General features: G+C 36.4%; 1 protein-coding gene across 8 annotated transcripts in view; it reads right to left on the reverse strand.

Moving 5' to 3' along the window:
• Window positions 1-849: 849 nt before the first annotated feature.
• The window catches only part of NAA16 (N-alpha-acetyltransferase 16, NatA auxiliary subunit), a 65,991-nt gene continuing 47,773 nt past the window's right edge, over window positions 850-19,067 (reverse strand). For 7 of the 8 annotated variants that reach the window (XM_079902727.1, XM_079902725.1, XM_079902724.1 and 4 more), the window contains 8 exons: window positions 15,079-15,207; window positions 8,945-9,158; window positions 7,923-8,116; window positions 6,534-6,642; window positions 6,011-6,109; window positions 5,525-5,668; window positions 3,327-3,424; window positions 850-2,462 (listed from right to left, as the gene is read on the reverse strand). In XM_079902727.1, coding sequence (XP_079758853.1) covers window positions 2,265-2,462; window positions 3,327-3,424; window positions 5,525-5,668; window positions 6,011-6,109; window positions 6,534-6,642; window positions 7,923-8,116; window positions 8,945-9,158; window positions 15,079-15,207 — 1,185 coding nt within the window. In that variant the 3' untranslated portion in view covers window positions 850-2,264. Of the gene's footprint in view, window positions 2,463-3,326; window positions 3,425-5,524; window positions 5,669-6,010; window positions 6,110-6,533; window positions 6,643-7,922; window positions 8,117-8,944; window positions 9,159-14,360; window positions 14,502-15,078; window positions 15,208-19,067 lie in introns of those variants that run through there. The other variant, XR_013824805.1, reaches the window with a different exon arrangement.

Raw genomic sequence — 19,067 nt, forward strand, 5'->3', positions numbered from 1 at the left:
AGCTTTGAAGAAGCAATTTCTTCTTTGGGCTCAGAAGGCTCCAACAAACTACCTTGCAGAGGAATAAAAAAGAGATTCAAACATTTACTGAACTAAAGCCAACAGCTCCCATTTACAGACTGCTGCACAGCAGAGGCAGGCTATTACCAACAAAGTACGGTGGGGAAATGACTTGCCCAAAGTCATCCAGCTTGAAGAGCATCAACAACCAACTTGAAAGGCAATGCCCGTCTTCCTCCAAAACCTGTGTTCTTTCCTCAATGCCCTGGTCTCAGATCTTGTGCTGGGAAGAGATCTGTGAAGAACTAGGAAGATGTTCCTAAATAAAGCAATGAATGGTCTCCCTGATCCTCCTGCTACTTCCCTCCAGCACAGCCACCCCACGGTCTACAAACCCCTCACCTCCTATCTTATCAGCTCCCAGGACAGAGCGTCTCAACATCAAAATTAGTTCCTTAAAGGAAGCTTTGAAAAAATGTCCGACGGGCTTCCCTGGTGGCACAGTGGTTGAGAGTCCGTCTGCCAATGCAGGGGACACGGGTTTGAGCCCTGGTCTGGGAAGACCCCACATGCCGCGGAGCAACTAGGCCCGTGAGCCACAACTACTGAGCCTGCGCATCTGGAGCTTGTGCTCTGCAACAAGAGAGGCCACGATAGTGAGAGACCCGCGCACCACGATGAAGAGTGGCCCTGGCTTGCCGCAACTAGAGAAAGCCCTCGCACAGAAACAAAGACCCAACACAGCCAAAAATAAATAAATAAATAATAATAAAGAAAATAAAGGAATTCCTTAAAAAAATATTTTGATAGTGTGAAACAACACAAACACAAATAAGCAAATGTGTACAAAATAATTTATTATAGCATTACATAGGTTGGCATTATTTTACAGTAAGTTTTTTTCTCTCAACAATTATGAATCTAAATATTAGCTCAGAGTGAAGGAAAACCATTTTAATTAATTGTTTCTCTAAATAAAATCTCCCCTTTTGAATTTATATTTGCCTTTAAAAGGAAGTATTAATGTTACAGACATTTATACAGTTCCGAAAGAAACATATTCAATGATTCTATTACTGTTTTCTGTACAAGATAGAACAAAAGCTACTACCCCCCCCAAAAATATTGCTCAACAATACTATATTTTAATAGTTAAACTAGCTGATAGTTTAAATTCTCATTTTGCTGATATAAAAATGTATTTAATAGTCAATGCATGGCTATAAGAGTAAGAATATCTCATTGTAATTTGTATTTTACCCTATTATGCTCCCTTGAAGCACTCATGTACAAACTACTTGGTAACGCAAAGCAATTTAGCCAAGAAAGCATAACTCTTGCCTGGGGGTCTTTGAGACTGATCTAGATACGCAACCAATTTACCAGTGAACTTCCATGATTAAGAGGCAAACAGATCCCCATATTCTGAATCATCAATATAAAACTGGAGTACCCCTGTTCAACAGAAAATAGCATTTTCACGGCTATTAAAAAGGAAAACGGTAAATCACACAAAAAGTAAGGTGGACAAAAGCTCAAACTGAAGTAAATTTTAAATAAATATCTGTCAAAAGGAGTTCCATATCACTTCTGACATATAGTTAACACTTTAATATTGATATGCTTTAATAAAAAGCAAACAAACAATAACAAAACAAACCAATAAGGGATCAAAACATAAGATTCTGAAACGAAACCCAGATCTAAAAAAAATAATACAGCAGAGCTGTATGCAACTTAGGTTAATTAAGAAATTATAGTTATGATACGAAGTGACAGCACCAATCACAATGCTGATAATTCCAAAGTTTAAGAAAGCTGTACAAGTATATAACAGGCAATTTTAAGAGCTTTTAATGTAAATTGGCATAGATGGATAAAGAATAAAATAAGCTTACAGCATACTCCATTTAAAAATTCTATCCAATACAGTTGATCTTTGAACAAAAGCAAGAGTTAGGTGCACTGACCCTCCCTCCAAGCAGTCAAAAATCCACACTTAACATACAGGTGGCCCTCTGTATAAGCAGTCCTTCCCTATCTGAGGTTCTGCATCCCTGGATTCAACCAACTGAAGATCGCATAGTACTGTAGTATCTCCTATTGAAAAAATCCACATATAAGTGGACCCTCGAAATTCAAACGCATGTTGTTCAAGGGTCAACTGTACTTCATTTCATATCTATGTTAACATACAAGCTGGAAAAGAAACCCTGATCTGAATTCAACTTTGAGTTTTACAGAAGTCAACTTTCTACGGGATTTCAAATTTCACTTGCCAAGACATCACAGTTAGCTGTGTGGTTTAGAGCTGCGCTATGACCGCCGACTTCGCTCCCAGCAGGCAGGAAAGCAGAAGTAAAAGGAAGCAGGTTATGACAGGCCATCCTGTATTCTTCATACTGAGAATTACAGTTCCCAAAGCTGCCATCAAGCAGTGCCTCAGAAACCTTTATTAAAGTCTATTTAAACAAGGGAAAAATAAAAATTATTTTTTTAAAAAACTCTGGTTAATAACTACTTTAATCAAAAGATGCAATTTGTTAATTAAGCAAGAGAAAACCAACAATGCCACACTCTAAAATAACTTCTTGCTATCTATAATAAGTAATCACCACAAAAAAAATAATATTTAAAAAATCAATTCTACAAAACCTTAAAAAAGCAATAAGGAACTTGCCTGCTGGTGCAGTGGTTAAGAATCCACCTGCCAATGCAGGGGACACAGGTTTGATCCCTGGTCCGGGAAGATCCCACATGCTGCAGAGCAACTAAGCCCATGCACCACAACTACTGAGCCCAAGCACCACAACTACTGAAGCCTGCGTGCTCTAGGGCCCATGCTCCGCAACAAGAGAAGCCACTGCAATGAGAAGCCTGCACACCACAATGAAGAGCAGCCCGCGCCCAGCAATGAAGACCCAACAGTCAAAAAAAAAAAAAAAAAAGGGGGGGAGGGTGATAGAATTCTAATACTTAAAAAAAGTGAGTCTCTGAAACTGTGACCACTGAAAGTGTCCTTTATTAATAACAATAGTTCCCATTTACTGAGTGCTTATTATATGCCAAGCACTTCACAGTTTACTATTTCAGTTAACACCAACTCTGAGATAGACAGTATTTTCATCCTCACTTTATAAATGAGGAAAAGGAAGCTAAGAAAGGTAACTTGCCTAACATGACACAGCTCATAATTGGTAGAAGAGCTGAGATCCAAATCTACACATAACTCCGAAGGGCCACTCAAGAATTATGTTGTAAAGATATGTTTTGTTAGATCACTCAGTATCCACAATCTCTGGGAATCAGTGTGTGAAAACTCTTACCTTTACATTTTTATCTTTTATGGTTTCATCCAGTCTAGTGGCAATAGCAATTGCTTTCTCTTGCCTTGACTTGTCCAGAAAATACATCATTTTAGCACCTGAAATACCAAGACATTACAAAATGAGTGCATTCCTATGTCTTACATTTGAGTTGATTTATACTTATCAGTGACTTAAAACATGGTTCCAGAGACTTCCCTGGGGGCAAGGTGGTTAAGAATCCACCTGCCAATGCAGGGGAGACGGGTTCGATCTCTGGTCCGGGAAGATCCCACATGCCGCGGAGCAACTAAGCCTGTGCGTCACAGCTACCGAGCCTGCGCTCTAGAGCCCACGAGCCACAACTACTGAGCCCACGTGCCACAACTACTGAAGCCCGCACACCTAGAGCCCGTACTCCACAACAAGAGAAGCCACCGCAATGAGAAGCCCGTGCACTGCAACGAAGAGTAGCCCCCGCTCGCCGCAACTAGAGAAAGCCCACGCGCAGCAGTGAAGACCCAACACAGCAAAAATAAATAAATAAATTAATTTTTTTAAAAAAGAGAGCAGTGTGACAGACGGACAACAGGAAAATGTTTGCATATTCACGAAGAAAATAATTTTTAAAGCTGTTTTAAAGTAAAATCCAGTTTATATTCCCCCTATAAATTACATGGTCCATGTTCTATGCTCATTTTTCTATTGGGCTTTTATTAATTTATATTTCTATTGTTAATTTATAAGAGTAGTATGTATATTATCAGCTTTTAGTTACATATCTAATGTATTTTTCCCACTTGGCCTTCTGACTTTATGGCTTTTTTTTTTTTAATGTGGCAAAAATTATCTTTTCCTTAGAATTTCATATGATGTTTAGAAAGGCATGTCCCATTATTATAATAAAGAAATGTCTCCCTCCATTATTCTGTGTTCTTGAAGAGAAATTCTTATTTGCCCTTACTACCAAGAAGTGCTGTAGTTTTTCACAGGAATTAACTTTTTTTCCATAGATATCACAACCAAGCGGTATCCCTTTACAACAAGAAAGCTCAGGTTAAAATATTTAAAGTAGGAGCATAGTTAATTATATTATGTACTCCATTCATTTTGTCCCCAACTGCTTTTCCGCGATCTTTTTCCAGTTTCCATTTTGCCATCTTGTCATTTTATGAATTTGTATGTGCTGCCTAAAATCCTTCCTGTAACAAGACAGGATACAGTAAATCCTCAAAACACAGAATACGGGGACTTCCCTGGCGGTCCAGTGGTTAAGACTCCACGCTTCCACTGCAGGGGGCGCGGGGAACTAAGATCCCACATGCATGCCATGAGGTGCGGCCAAAAAGTGAAAAAGAAAACAAACAAACCCACAAACACAAAATGCATACAGTAATAAAAAATACAAGAAAAAATAAGTGTCACATAATCTCAACATCCAAAGTCAACCATTAAAGCTTTGATGCTTCTTTTCAGCTTTTATGCCATGTGTATTTTTACATAGCTGAGATTATATGTTAATTCTGCATATATATTACAAAAGTACCCGTTATTACAAATCTTTTGAATAAATATTACTTTATATGACTACCTGTCATTTTATATGAACCTACCTACTACTGTTTTCCCTATTACTGGACATCATTAAATATGTTTCCAGTCTTTTCCCCATCCTTACACAGAGCATTCCAGTTAATATCTTTGCCCTTAAAGCTCTTTCTTTGCTTTGGATTATTTCTTTAAAATTATTTACACAAATATGTGTGACTACAGCAAAAGGCACAGTTGTAATGAAGCTCTTGGTAAGAATGACAAATTGTTTTCCTACATGGCCAGGGCAATTCACACCTGCAGCAGTAAAATACAAGAGTGCTTATATACCACATCTTTCCCATACTTTAGTCTCCTTTTCCCACACAAAAATAATCTTTCCTTTTAGGTGGTAGGTTAGGTTGTTTATTTGAGACTTTTCTTGTTTCTTTTGAGGAAGGCCTGTATCACTATGAACTTCCCTCTAAGAACTAAGCTTTTGCTGCATCCCACAGATTTTGTATGGTTGTGTTTAAAAATAATCTTTCCTAATTTGAAAGATCAAAATGGTATTGTGTTCATTTCTTTTTCTCTGTTAGTGAGGTTGATAATCTTTCCAAACTTTTCTTTTTTCGTCACATTCTAACTTTTTCCCATAAACATTTTAACCCTGGGAACTAAATACGAACCTGAAAGTAGATGCTGAAGAGAGGTAGCATTATGTTTGAGAAAATCCTCATTAAAACTTTCCAAATCCTTGTTAACAAATATTTTCTGCATTTCTTGAGACAGAACTTTGCTCACAACGTCTGGAAGATTACTATGATTAGACACTATAAAAAGAGAACATGTGAAGTTTATAAAATTTTTGGTCTGTACTTTGAAACAAAATCAATTGAAATACATTTATATTTATTATTAAACTTGATATATTTTACATAATAAAAATAGTATTATTCCTTTGGAATATAAATACATTCTAGCTTAAAATGCACTAATTTCTAACATATCTTTGCTAGCATGTTCATTTTATAGATAAATCTCCATTTAAATACTATAAACGTTATACTTTTTTTGCTTTACATTGTTACAAATCTCTTTAATGTCCAGCTTAATGGAAGACAGCTGAACTGTTATATTTACTTTTACATAAATATTACCTTTTTTATACTTACCAGATTTAGAAAATTTAATTAAACATTCATGTAACCATGGGTTATTCCTGTTGATGGCAAAAGCTCGTTTGACAGACTGCAGCATTAACAGAAACTTTCCTATGTCAGAAAAAATTACAAAAGTAACAGCATCAATATTTATGTATGTTTTTTCTTCACTTTATTTTAGCCTCACTTAAAATCCAGTAACAAAGTGTTACCTTTCCTGTAACATTCAAAAGCAAAATTCAAAGCTACCTTTGGTTATCAAAGATAATATTATTTTCTAAAGAAATGCTTGAAAAATCATGAAGGATTGATTCAGGTAAACAACTTGTATGACTATTCAAATTATTCATTTGATCATAATATTCTAATTTATTACTCAGTAAAGTTTTGAGTAGCAAAGGAAAAAGGAATTAAGAGCCTTTGTGGAAGGCTGAAATGAAACTCTAAGAAACAAAAATAGATCTAATTCACAAAGATTCTATTGAATATGGCCACCAATAAAATCAAGGATTAAAATCTGAATTCAAACTATTACCTTTTCTAAAATATATTTCAAATGCTAATAGATGAGTGTCAATGTTATCAGCAACAAGGTTCTTAAGAGGTATAAGAAACTTGATAGCTTCTTCTAATGGATTTTCTATCTATTTTGAAACAGAAAGAAAAATTATTGTATTTAAAAAGCAGTTACACAAGTCAAATTTCCCCCAAAATTTTATATTAATACATAGCTGAAGTAATTTAGACAGTTCTCTTCATATAACCAAGTAAGCAAGAAAAAATTTTAAAACTATCAACTATAAACAAATAGTCAATACTTTTCAAAAACAGAAATAGTTCTATTGCTTTTCTGATTATAAAATCAAGATAATTTTATAAAAATCAAAAAAAATATAGGAAATTATTCCACAGACTTGATGAAATGGTACTACAAGTACCATTATACTACAAGTACCATTATGCTACCAAGCCCCTTAAACTACAAACATTTAAAGGAGGCAAATATAATTGCACTACATAGTTGAAAAAAAGGACAAGTTTAAAATACTTATACTAGATTCATAGTGAATAAACCAGAAAGCTATTTCCCTAAATAGGAAATATTTCCCTAAATCTGGTTCCTAAGTAACTATTAACACTTTGAGAAAATCCTGGAGATAAGATGCTATTCTCTTTGCAGCTAAAACATTATCTAGCAAGGTATATGAAATGCTTCCATATTTAATTGTATTGCTGCTCTAACAAATTACCAAAAATTTACTGTATTAACACAAATTTATTATCCTGTAGTTCTGTAGGTTAAAAGTCCAACATGGGTCTCACTGGGCTTAAAATCAAAGTGTCAACAGGACTGCATTTCCTTTTGGAGGCTTTAAGGGAGAGTATGTTTCAATGCCTTTTTCCAGCTTCTCAAGGATGCCCACACCCTCTGGCTTGTGGCTCCCACCCCACCCCCTTCAAAGCAACAACAGAGGATTGAGTCCTTTTCCCACCACTCAGCCCTCCTCTCCTGCTTCCCTCCCCCACGTTTAAGGCCCCTGGTGATTAATTACATTGGGCTCTTAGCTGGATAATCTAGGCTACTCTCCCTATTTAAAGGCCAGCTAAGTTCAACCTTAAATTCCATCTGCCACCTTAATTCCCTTTGCCATGAAATATAACATGTTCAACAGTTTCCAGGGATTAGAACACAGACACCTTTGGAGGGCCATTATTCTGCCTACCACAACTACAATTCTATCTATAATTTGCATTAGCCAAAATGTGCATATTATTACTCAAAAACAATTGATGACTATCATAATGATCTTGGCTAATACTACAAATAGCTTCTGATTTACAGATTTAAATAAATTATGTTTACGGTCAGAACAGAACGAAATAACATAAATTTTACCAAGTAAAGACAGTAAGTTCATCTCACCCTTTCTAATTTTTCAGGTATAAGTTCTTCTCTGAGACCACTGGTTTCTTCTTCTTCTTCATCCCGTTTTTTCTTTTGATTTTTTTGTTGACGTTCCCTTTCCACATGCTTTTTCTCTTCTTCTAATTTAGCCTTTTTTTGAGCTCTTCTCTGCTTGCTAAGCATTTTCTTCAATTCTTTGGCTGACAGGTTTTCTATAAATATCCAAATGAATGAAAATTCTGAGTCAATGTTTCCAATTTCCTCATATTCTTATTCAATACATACTATCAGTATAGTTTTTTGGGGGGCAACTATATAGAAGTTTTTAGAAAGTGTACTCCTAATGACTAGCTCAAACCTGGCACACAAAATGCAATAGCAAATGCTGCATCAACTAAAATTAACCAATTCTAGCCTGGTTCTGCTTCCTACACAATACATGGGTTTAGGCAAATCATCTTCTCTCAGGCTCAAGTCCCAAACTGTATAAAGTGGGGCTGATGACTATCCTCTTGGAATATGAATATATCAAGGATAAGTGCACATAAACACCCGTGATCTGATCAGAAATTTGCCTCCATGCTATTTCTCAAATATTCTTAGATATTAACATTTTAGTGAATAAAAGGCTCTATACAGATATTCTCATTGGTATTATTATTTTCAATCAAGTAGGTATTCGAAGTTGTACAAATATATATTTTTTCCCCTAAAAAGCTCAAAACTATCTTCAATTCCTATTTAAGAAAAAAAAAAAAAAACAGCCCATAAACATTTCTATTTTTCCTGAATGGGCCCTACCAACGATAAAAATTAGAATGACTACAGGTCATTCCATTAGGGTAATTTAGAAGCATCAGTTACAGGACATCATCCTGTCGACTTTTTCTAAGTCTTCCCCCCACTTTTTTGGGTATTATCAGTTATCTAATGTTGTCTTCACATCCATCTGATAATATACTTTTTCATCGTTATGTTAATGATGTTCTGAAATTTTGTGTTCTTTTCAAATCTCTTTAAGCAAGTCCCTTTTCAGTTACCTGAATTTATTTCTTGTTGTTTGCTTTCATTGGTCAAGGGATTATCATACAATTTCAAATATATTTCAATAGCTGATCTAGCGGCCTTGAAATAGAAGGCATGTCTCCTGAGTATATCTTCTAATCTCAAAAGGTCAACGTAGGCACGAAGGGTCATCTTTCTCATGCAATAAGTATGGAAGTCAAATTGATCGTCGGTTATCTCAAAAAAATGCTTAAAAACAAAACCACAAAATTATCCCTTACGTTTATGTCAATATTGTCTACTTTTGAAAAGAAAATCATAAAAAGCCCGAAAGATAATGTAAGCAGTCACAATTTCACTTAGTTGCCCTCTCCAGTGTTTAACATATGAAGGATCTCAAGGTGTTCTTTGCATTAAACTTAAGTTTCTCTTCCTATGATCCATGCCCATTCTCTATACATTATGTTTTATTATGATACTCAATTTCTATGAAATAAGTCAGATGAAGGGAATTCCCTGTTGGTCCAGTTGTTAGAACTCAGCGCTTTCACTGCCAGTCCCGAATTCAACCCTGGTCAGGGAACTAAAGTCAGATGATCAGGTTATTTTTTAAACCTGGAAATTACAACATACTGATATTTTCGTTTTAATGAAATACTTCTCCTCAGTATTCCCCCCAAAATCAGCAACGCAGAGTTAAACTGAGCTGAACGGAGACTAAATATATATAGGTTCACACTGAATGTCTACAAATTAGATGGTTCTACTCAACCAAGAGCTCTTCAAGGACAAGCCTATCATATCCATCCCCACTACCTGGCACAGGGCCTAGCACAGTAGACATTCAATAAGCACAATATCTGCCAACTCAGGAGAGAAGCTGCTTATCATTCGTGTGACTTGTTAATTTCCTAGAGCCTCAATTATTTAACCTAAGTTAGGAATAAAGAAATATCAATATATACAGCTAATTTCATAAGGTTGCTAAGGGATCAAATAATTATTTTAAAGTTCATTCTGAACAGCAAACTGCTTTACAAAGGCAGAACATTATGGTTTTCTCTCACTCATTAAACTCCCATTTATCTACTTACATTCCATTTTAGCAAAAGTTCTTAATCTGGAGTCTACTTATAAACAAGCATAATAACATTTTCCTAAGGAGAGAGCTTGAGGCTTTCATCCAATTCTCAAAGGGTCCGTGGACCAAAAAGGGTTAAGAACTAATCCCCTACACGGAAAAAAGACAACTAACCCTCTGACAAAACAATTTATACTTTTATTTTCTTCCCTACATGCATCTCTACCTCCATCTTCTTTCTTTTCCCCTATTTTAACTTCGCCAAAAATATATAGGAAAATGAATGATTCACTACACAAACACAGATCAAACTCTGCTACTACTTCATTTTCCCTCTGTCCTGGAGGCCTAGTAACTCACTGTGCAGAGAACACATTAGTAATTGTCCATATCATTTGATAATTTTAGTTATCTTGGTAATTAGAAATACACTATACACAGAATTACTGTAAGTACCTGAGACTTTAAGGGAAGAATACTAAGATAAAAAGAATAAAAGTATACATTGTGAAGGAAAGAAATGGGGAAGAAAAAAAATGAACATTTTAAATTAGTTTATATTTCCTAGTTCAAGAATCATGCTTTAATGTTATATTTGAAAGTTGCATTCCTCCCATTAATAAGACAAATAATAACATAAACTTTTTTTAAATCAAGGAATTACATAGTTGTTCACGGCTAATATAAATCAAGTTATATCTAGCACTATAATATCTTAAAATTCAATACAACTGACTGAGGACAAATGGCAGTGCCCAAAATCATGGCACACATAATGAGATGAAAGCATCTGAGAGATTACAGGACCTTTTTTTAAGGGTGAGAAACATTTATGTGTAAAAAGGCAGACACAAGTTTCAAGAGATATTCCTATAGCATTAGTAGACGTAGATTTAAGTCAAGTCTTAGAGGGAGCCATATGGAACCACAAACATTTAAGCCGCCTCTGTATCAGTAACAGCCCATAGGCCGCCTCTCTCCAGTTAATGTCTTCCATAAATAGGGTAACCAACTTAATCCCAGTTTGTCTGAGGCCTTCTCAGTTTTTCCACTGAAAGCCTGTGTCTCAGGAACCTGCTCAGGAATGGCATATTCCTACTTAAAAACAATTAAATAATCCTAGGTTGATTTTCTTTTTTAACTTTAATTTTGGAATAATTATAGGTAAAGGAAGTTGCAAAGATAGTGCAGAGATGTCCCATATACTCTTCCCTCAGTTTCCCCACAAGGTTATATCCTATAGTAACTATCAAAACAAAAACCTGACATTGGCTTAATGTGTGTGTATAGTTCCATGTGATTTTATCGTGTGTAGATTTGTGTAACCACCACCACAATCAAGATAAAGAACTAGTCCATTACCACAAAGATCTCCCTAGAACTACCCTGGGGTGATGTTTAAGTCTCCAAATTTATAAAACATAAAAATATACTAGATAACAAAAACAGGCAAATAGGTAAAGTTACCTTCCCTGCACTTCAGCCAAACATGAACATGATATGGTCACTTAGGTCACGCAGAAATTAGGCACCCTAATTTTAACATACAGCCTATGCCCTTAACTCACTTTCCCCCTCATCATGAACACTAGTTCTCTCTTTTGGGGGTGAGGGAAAATGCGGCGGGAATGCTGACAGGAATTGCTTAAGTTGTCAAAATTAGGCTTGTATCGAAGTAAGACAAGTCATCAAAAAATTAAGAAATGCTATTCACAGCTTAAAAGTATGGTTTTCTTTAGGAATTTCCTATTAGGCCTTCTCTTCTGACCCAGATTCTCCCACCCAGTACTTCTCAGAGTTGCTGCAGGAGACTAATAGGAGCTCATACATGGAAAGGCTACAAAAATCTCTGGACTTAAGAAATAATAATAACTAGACCAACTAGGGCAATAAGCAACTCTATTTTCTTTATAGAAAATCAGTTGTTATAAAAGCATGTGTCAGGACTTCCCTGGTGGCACAGTGGTTAGGAATCCACCGGCCAATGCAAGGAACATGACTGACTTCGATCTCCGGTCTGGGAAGATCCCACATGCCATGGAGCAACTAAGCCTGTGCGCCACAAGTACTGAGCCTGTGCTCTAGGGCCTGTGAGCCACAGCTACTGAGCCCACGCACCACAACTACTGAAGCCTGCGTGCCTAAAGCCTGTGCTCTGCAACAAGAGAAGACACCGCAATGAGAAGCCCACGCATGGCAAACAAGAGTAGCCCCCATTCGCCACAATTAGAGAAAGTCCGCATGGAGCAACGAAGACCCAATGCAGCCAAAAATAAATTAATTAAAATAAATAAATTTGTTAAAATAAATAAAAGCACATGTCAATTTGATAAAGATTAAGATGCACTAGAAGATAAATTTATGAACTTCCTATGGTTTTGATCTATCAGAAATCTTAGATCTTATCAAAAAGTTTTAGAAATATACATTGTTCCTATTTCAGATATAAATCAATACACTAAAATAATGAGAAACTAATCACCTGAAAAAAAAAGGAAAAGAAAGCTCAATTCTTGAAAGATAAAATAGTTAAAAATATTATTATGAACACAAGTTTACAGCCAATACTTTGAAGGTGGTCATTTTGTCTTGTCTTTAATAAAACAAGTTCTAAACATCAGATTGGGTCGGACTACATAATCTTTATATATAATCCTAAAATCCTATAAGTGGGGCAAGATGAAGGCAGAAGAGGTACTACAGTGGGCCATTCTAGAAATCTAATGTTTCAAATCCAATTAGTAAGAGCATACAGCAGTATGTCCTAAGCTGAAACTGCCTTCAGTGAAAGAACTCTTGAATGAATTCTTGAAGGGAGAAGGACTTAGCCCTTCTTGGAACTTATTTCTCTATTCAATGACCTTCTATTTAGAAGGTCAACTGCGAAATTTTATATCTGAAAGGTGCTCATTTCTTTACTAAAATAGTTAAAACCTAGGCACAAAAGTAACTCAAACAGATACCTATTATATCTTTGATTTCTGTAATTACTTGTAAATCCTTACAATTATATCAAGAATTTTCTTTTAGATTATATTAATTTTATTAGAAATTAATTTCAGAAGCATTAATCAGCAAACATTTAATCACCCTATTTGTACTATACACTAATGTTTTTACACATAACCACTAGAAGAGCTAAGTCTTATAATATTTACTTTTTAGTATAAATTATTCACCATAAAGACTAGCTTACAAGTGGAATATGAAGGACCTTTTCTTACTTATCTGCTTCTGGTTATATTTTCAAGCACCAACAGCAAACCCTGAAGACACTTTGTAAAGTTTCTAGCAATAACAGTTATATAACATGACCAGAGGGTGACGATTTCTACCATGTTTTAATCTCTGATAACCAATGGTTTCCTCTAATTTTTTTTCCTTCAAAAATGCTTTCTACCAGTCAAAACATATTTCTTGAACTGGAAGTACAGCTGACCCTTGAACACCACCACGTGGGCCCACCAACATGTGAATTGTTTTCAACAGTAAATACTACAGGACTACACAATCCACGGTTGGCTGCATCCACGGATACAGAACCACGGATACGCAGGCACCGCACATACAAAGAGGCAACGCGAAGGCACAGAGGGATTCTCAACCTCACACAGCACTGGCACCCCAACGCCCACTCTGGTCAAGGGTTCAACTGCAGTAGTTCAAAATCACTGAAAACTCAGGGGAATGAAACTTAGTAATGGAATAGCTAGCAATCATAGTCTAACAATCTTCAAAAAATATTAAAAAGAGTAAAGTAGTACAGTTACTAATGTTAGGAGGAATGGGACTAGAGCTGGAAAAGTTCAGGATGACCCCCAGGTGTTCAAATTTGACTTTCACAGAAAATCTGATAAATTTCTAATTATGGTCTCGCTGGAATTACTGGTCCATACGTGCCGAGTAGGCTGTTCACTCAGGAAACAATCTACCGCTCCCTGAGAATGTCCTGGTTAATAAAAATGTCTTTCCTTAGTAACAAGCAGAATGCTTTTAGAGTGACCATCGTCTAGGAGTGTCGAAGCACGCTAGTGATCTAGGTTTTGTCACAGAAGTAAGAGCCTGATTTAAACTTAGAATGCTTGGATACTGCCTGAAAATATCATCCAAAGGCTTTATATTTTCCAAGAAGATGAGAAGGATTTTCCCCAGCAATCCAGCCATCAAGCCCAGGCTTAAAAAGGAAAAAAACAAAACAAAACAAAGCAAAGCAAAAACTAAGCTATTTCTAAAAGGGCTCAGGTAGAATCCTAGTTCCAGTTCCCAACCAAAGCCACCCCCTAAGATTTAGCCTTCCTTTTGGGCAACCTCAGAAGTTTCACGTGGGAAAAAGGCCAAAGTGACTGCCAGAGTGCAGACATCAGGCTCACCTGACTACGACGCCTGTGGCTCTATACTGCGTCAGCTTGGGACAGTGCTGCCGAGTGACCCCCAGCTGAGGGCTGCTGAGGGCTGCCTCAGGGGTGCATTTGTGGCTCTTTTCCTCCTGTGGTCCATTTGGAAGGAGAGTGCTTCAGAGATGACAAAGAACAGGAAAACAAAAATTCACACACAAGGAAAAGAAAAGTCCCCTTACTAAGGCACATCACACACATAATCCTAGCAAGTAATAAAATAAGCTTGCAAACCAGCCACACATTGTGTACAAAGTGCTGAATGTGAGAACAAATATCCTGGGAAGACAAACTGGAGAGAGGCTGACTATAGAGCAGATCCTGACATAAAGAGGAGAGAGGTGGCCATCAGCTTGTACACCTTTCTAGGCTAGAGGTGAAAATCAATAATGGCCCGATTAGGGAACAGGAATTTTGAGTATATGTTAATCATAGCAACAATAACTTACTAATCTTTTCCTTCTTCCTTCAGGCAAAAGTATGCAGACATGTCGAAATCATAACCATTTGAGGATCAAAAGAAAGCAATCATTTATTCACAACTTCTGAATGTCTGAAAGGCTAAAGATCAAGAATTTTTTCACAATGAAGTTTCCAAAGTAGTTATAAGAGGTAGATGATCCCATGCAGAAATCTACCTGCTTTTTTGGTCACCTTACAGGAGAAAAATAAAGCCAAAACTCTATTAACTTACCCTTTCTACTTCGTGGCATTTTTTCAAAGCATCCCCATATCTTCCCAAACGCTGATAAGCTGAAATGCATTCTGTTTGAAACCACATACATTGCATTTCGTTTAGATTTTCCATGGCAGATGTTCCTTCCTGAAATGGAAGCAGTCATAAATAAAGGAAGGAAACAAATAGAAGAGATCCTACAAATCCCATTTTCTCTTTTACAACTATGTCTACAAGGATTATTACGACAATAAATAGTATTAACAAATTGTATAACAAATATATCAATGTGCTTCCAAAAGGCTCCTATCAACTTAAAATTACATGTCTTATTTTCCAGCTCTGTTGAGATATTCAACAACCTACATAGAAAAGACTGCAGATTACTGAAGCTAAGTTTTAAACACCAAAGCTTTTACTCAATCTATTTAAGACAGTAATCCTAAGAAGCACTGCCTATCTTTTGTCTATTAAGCAAAAGCTACTTAATCTTTCCTTGCCAACTTAGGATCACTACTATTTACAACATCATTTTCAAATTGCTTACTAGTAGTTCCAAGCCTGCTTTTCAGTTTCCCAAGTCTCCTCCCTCCACGTCAGGCTATCAGTTGTCACTTCCTTTGTACCCATGTGTCTGCTTCTAACAGCATGCCAACTCTTTGCAGTGGGCTGACAAAACCAAATAATGGAATTTATTAAGAATATTTGTGGGGCTTCCCTGGTGGCGCAGTGGTTGAGAGTCCGCCTGCTGATGCAGGGGACACGAGTTCGTGCCCAGGTCTGGGAACATCCCACATGCCGCGGAGCGGCTGGGCCTATGAGCCATGGCCGCTGAGCCTGCACATCCAGAGCCTGTGCTCCGCAACGGGAGAGGCCGCAACAGTGAGAGGCCCGCATACCGCAAAAAAAAAAAAAAAAGAATATTTGTTAACTCAGGCTCAGTGTGTATTCTAGAAGAGTGTAAGACATAGAGTACCTAGTTTCAGTGCAGGGGCACTGGAGCTTTGTCACAATTTAGAACAGTTATTTAAAATATACTTTATGTGACCCCAGTAAAGACAGTAAAAATATGGGTACATTTATATAAGTTTAATATTCACTTCTCTTTCACACCCATTGTGAGTTATCAGTTCAATTTTCAGAATTCAAGTATAAAAACTAGTTATCTCTGGGTAAAGGAAGTTATGGTGGTATTTTATGTCATCTTTAGGGCTGCATATATATTCCATTTTTTGATGACTACATATGTTTATAAGAAATCTACATCATTTTTCATTGCAAAACTTTACTAACTAGAACTTTCCAACTTGCCTCAGCAACTCTACAAACATTCTAAACTGTGAAAAATCTGCAAGACGGAAATATGAGCACTTTACTCACTTATTACCAAGCAGATATAAACTGATTATCAGAGTCATTAGCAATTCTCCTCCCCCAGTTCACTGTTATCCACCACACGTTAGGGACACGCCTGGCCAGTGAAGCAGTATGGATACACTAACAGGCTCTCCACACGGCACAGCAACTTGTCAAGAGTGGATGATCGGACATGATTACGAGGAGCAAGCTGAGCCCCCGACTTTGAGGACTACTCTCCTCGAACAGCCAACCTTTCCCCTTCTTTCTTCCCCTTCATTCTTCTGGGCCTTTTCAGACATATCCGAGTTGGCTGTGGTTTGCTGTGTGGGTGTTTTCTGTTTTTTATTTTTTTTAAACCACTGAATTTATTTAACTTAAGAAGTTTTATATACTCATTTCTAATTGTACTTTATTTCTAATCTAGCGTGGCCTTCCAGGTGGTACTTTTCTCTACAAGCATCACTGCTTTTACATCTACTCTTGGACTTTCTTCTAATTTCTAATCTTCAAAATTGTGACACAGTGGAAAGGGCATTGAGGAGTTTGAGCCCCGGTACTACTGACTATGTGACCAAAGATGATTCAAGTAACCTCTTCAGAGCCTTAATTACCTTGCTGTAAAATGTCATGTGATTTTACATGGGATTAGGTGCTATATGAACATAAACAGTACTACTATTTTCCTAATTTTTTCTCTAATACCCATCATCCTTTTTTTATTGATATAGCTAATGTACAATAATTTGTTATAGGTGTATAACAGTAATTCACAATTTTTAAAGGTTATACTCCATTTATACAGTTATAAAATATTAGCTACATTCCCTGTGTTGTACAATATATTCTTGTAGCTTATTTATTCTATACACAATAGTTTGTATCTCTTAATCCCTTACCCCCATCTTGCCCCTGTCCCCTTCTTTCCCGGCCCACTGGTAACCATTAATTTGTTCTCTATATCTGAGAGTCTGTTTCCTCTTTGTTATATTCGCTAGCTCTATTTTTTAGATTCCATATATAAGTGGTATCATACAGTATTTGTGTTTCTGTCTGACTTACTTCACTTAGCATAATACCCTCCAAGTCCATCCATGTTGTTGCAAATGGCAAAATTTCATTCTTTCTTATGGCTGAGTAGTATTCCATTGTATATACATATATACTGCATCTGCTTTGTCCATTCTTCTGTTGATGGACACTGGTTGCTTCCATATATTGGCAACTGTAAATAATGCTATGAACATTAGGGTGCATATATCTTTTCGAATCAGTGTTTTCATTTGTTTCTGGATTTATACCCAGGAGTGGAACTGCTGGGTCATATGGTATTTCTATTTTTTCTGAGAAACCTCCATACTGTTTTCCACACTGGCTGCACCAGTTTAGATTCCCACCAACAGTGTTCCCTTTTCTCCACATCCTCACCAACATTTATTTGTGGTCTCTTTGAGGGCAGCCATTATGACAGGTGTGAGGTGACACCTGACTGTGGTTTTAATTTGCGTTTCTCTGATGATTAACAACATTGAGCATCTCTTCATATGCCTGCTGGCCATCTGTACGTCTTCTTTGGAAAATGTCTATTCAAGTCTTCTGCCCATTTTTTCATCATGTTGTTTGTTTTTCTGACGTTGAGTTGTATGAGCTGTTTATTTTGGATATTAACCCCTTATGAGTCACATCATTAGCAAATCTTTCTTCCCATTCAGTAGGTTGCTTTTTCATTTTGTCGATGGTCTCCTTTGCTGTGAAAAAGCTTTTAAGTCTAATTAGGTACCATTTGTTTATTTTTGCTTTTATTTCCTTTGCTTTAGGAAACAGATTCAAAAAAATTGCTATGATTTATGTCAAAGAGTGCTCTGCCTATGTTTTCTTCTAGGAGTTTTATGGTTTCCAGTCTTACATTTAGATCTTCAATCCATCTTGAGTTTATTTTTGTATACGGTGTTAGAGAATGTTCCAATTTCATTCTTTTACATGTAGTTGTCCAGTTTCCCCAGCACTACTTCCTGAAGAGACTGTCTTTTCTCCACTGTATATTATTGCCTCCTTTGTTGTAGATTAATTGACCGTAAGTGTGTGGGATTTCTTTCTGGGCTTTATTCTGTTCCACTGATCTATGTGTCTGTTTTTGTGCCAATACCATTCTGTTTTGATGACTGTAGCTTTGTAGTACAGTCTGAAGTCAGGGAGCTTGTTTTGGCTATTCAGGGTCTTTTGAGTTTCCATAAAAATTTTAAATTATCTGTTCTAGTTCTGTGAAAAAAATACCCTTGGTATTTTAATACCAAGGAACTGCACTGAATCTATAGATTGCCTTCAGTAGTATGGTCATTTTAACAATATTAATTCTTCCAATCCATGAACACAATATATCTTTCCATCTGTTTATGACCTCTTCAATTTCTTTCATCAGTGTCTTACAGTTTTCTGAGTACAAGTCTTTTACCTCCTTGGATAGGTTTATTCCTAAGTATTTTATTCTTTTTGATGTTATGGTAAATGGGATTGTTTCCTTAATTTCTCTTTCTGATAGTTTGTTGTTAGTGTATAGAAATGCAACAAATTTCTGTATATTAATTTTGTATCCAGCAACTCAATTCATTAATGAGCTTTAGCAGTTTTCTGGTGGTACACTTAGGATTTTC

The sequence above is a fragment of the Stenella coeruleoalba genome (assembly GCF_951394435.1).
Source record: "Stenella coeruleoalba genome assembly, chromosome: 18".
NCBI classification, from domain to species: Eukaryota; Metazoa; Chordata; class Mammalia; order Artiodactyla; family Delphinidae; genus Stenella; species Stenella coeruleoalba.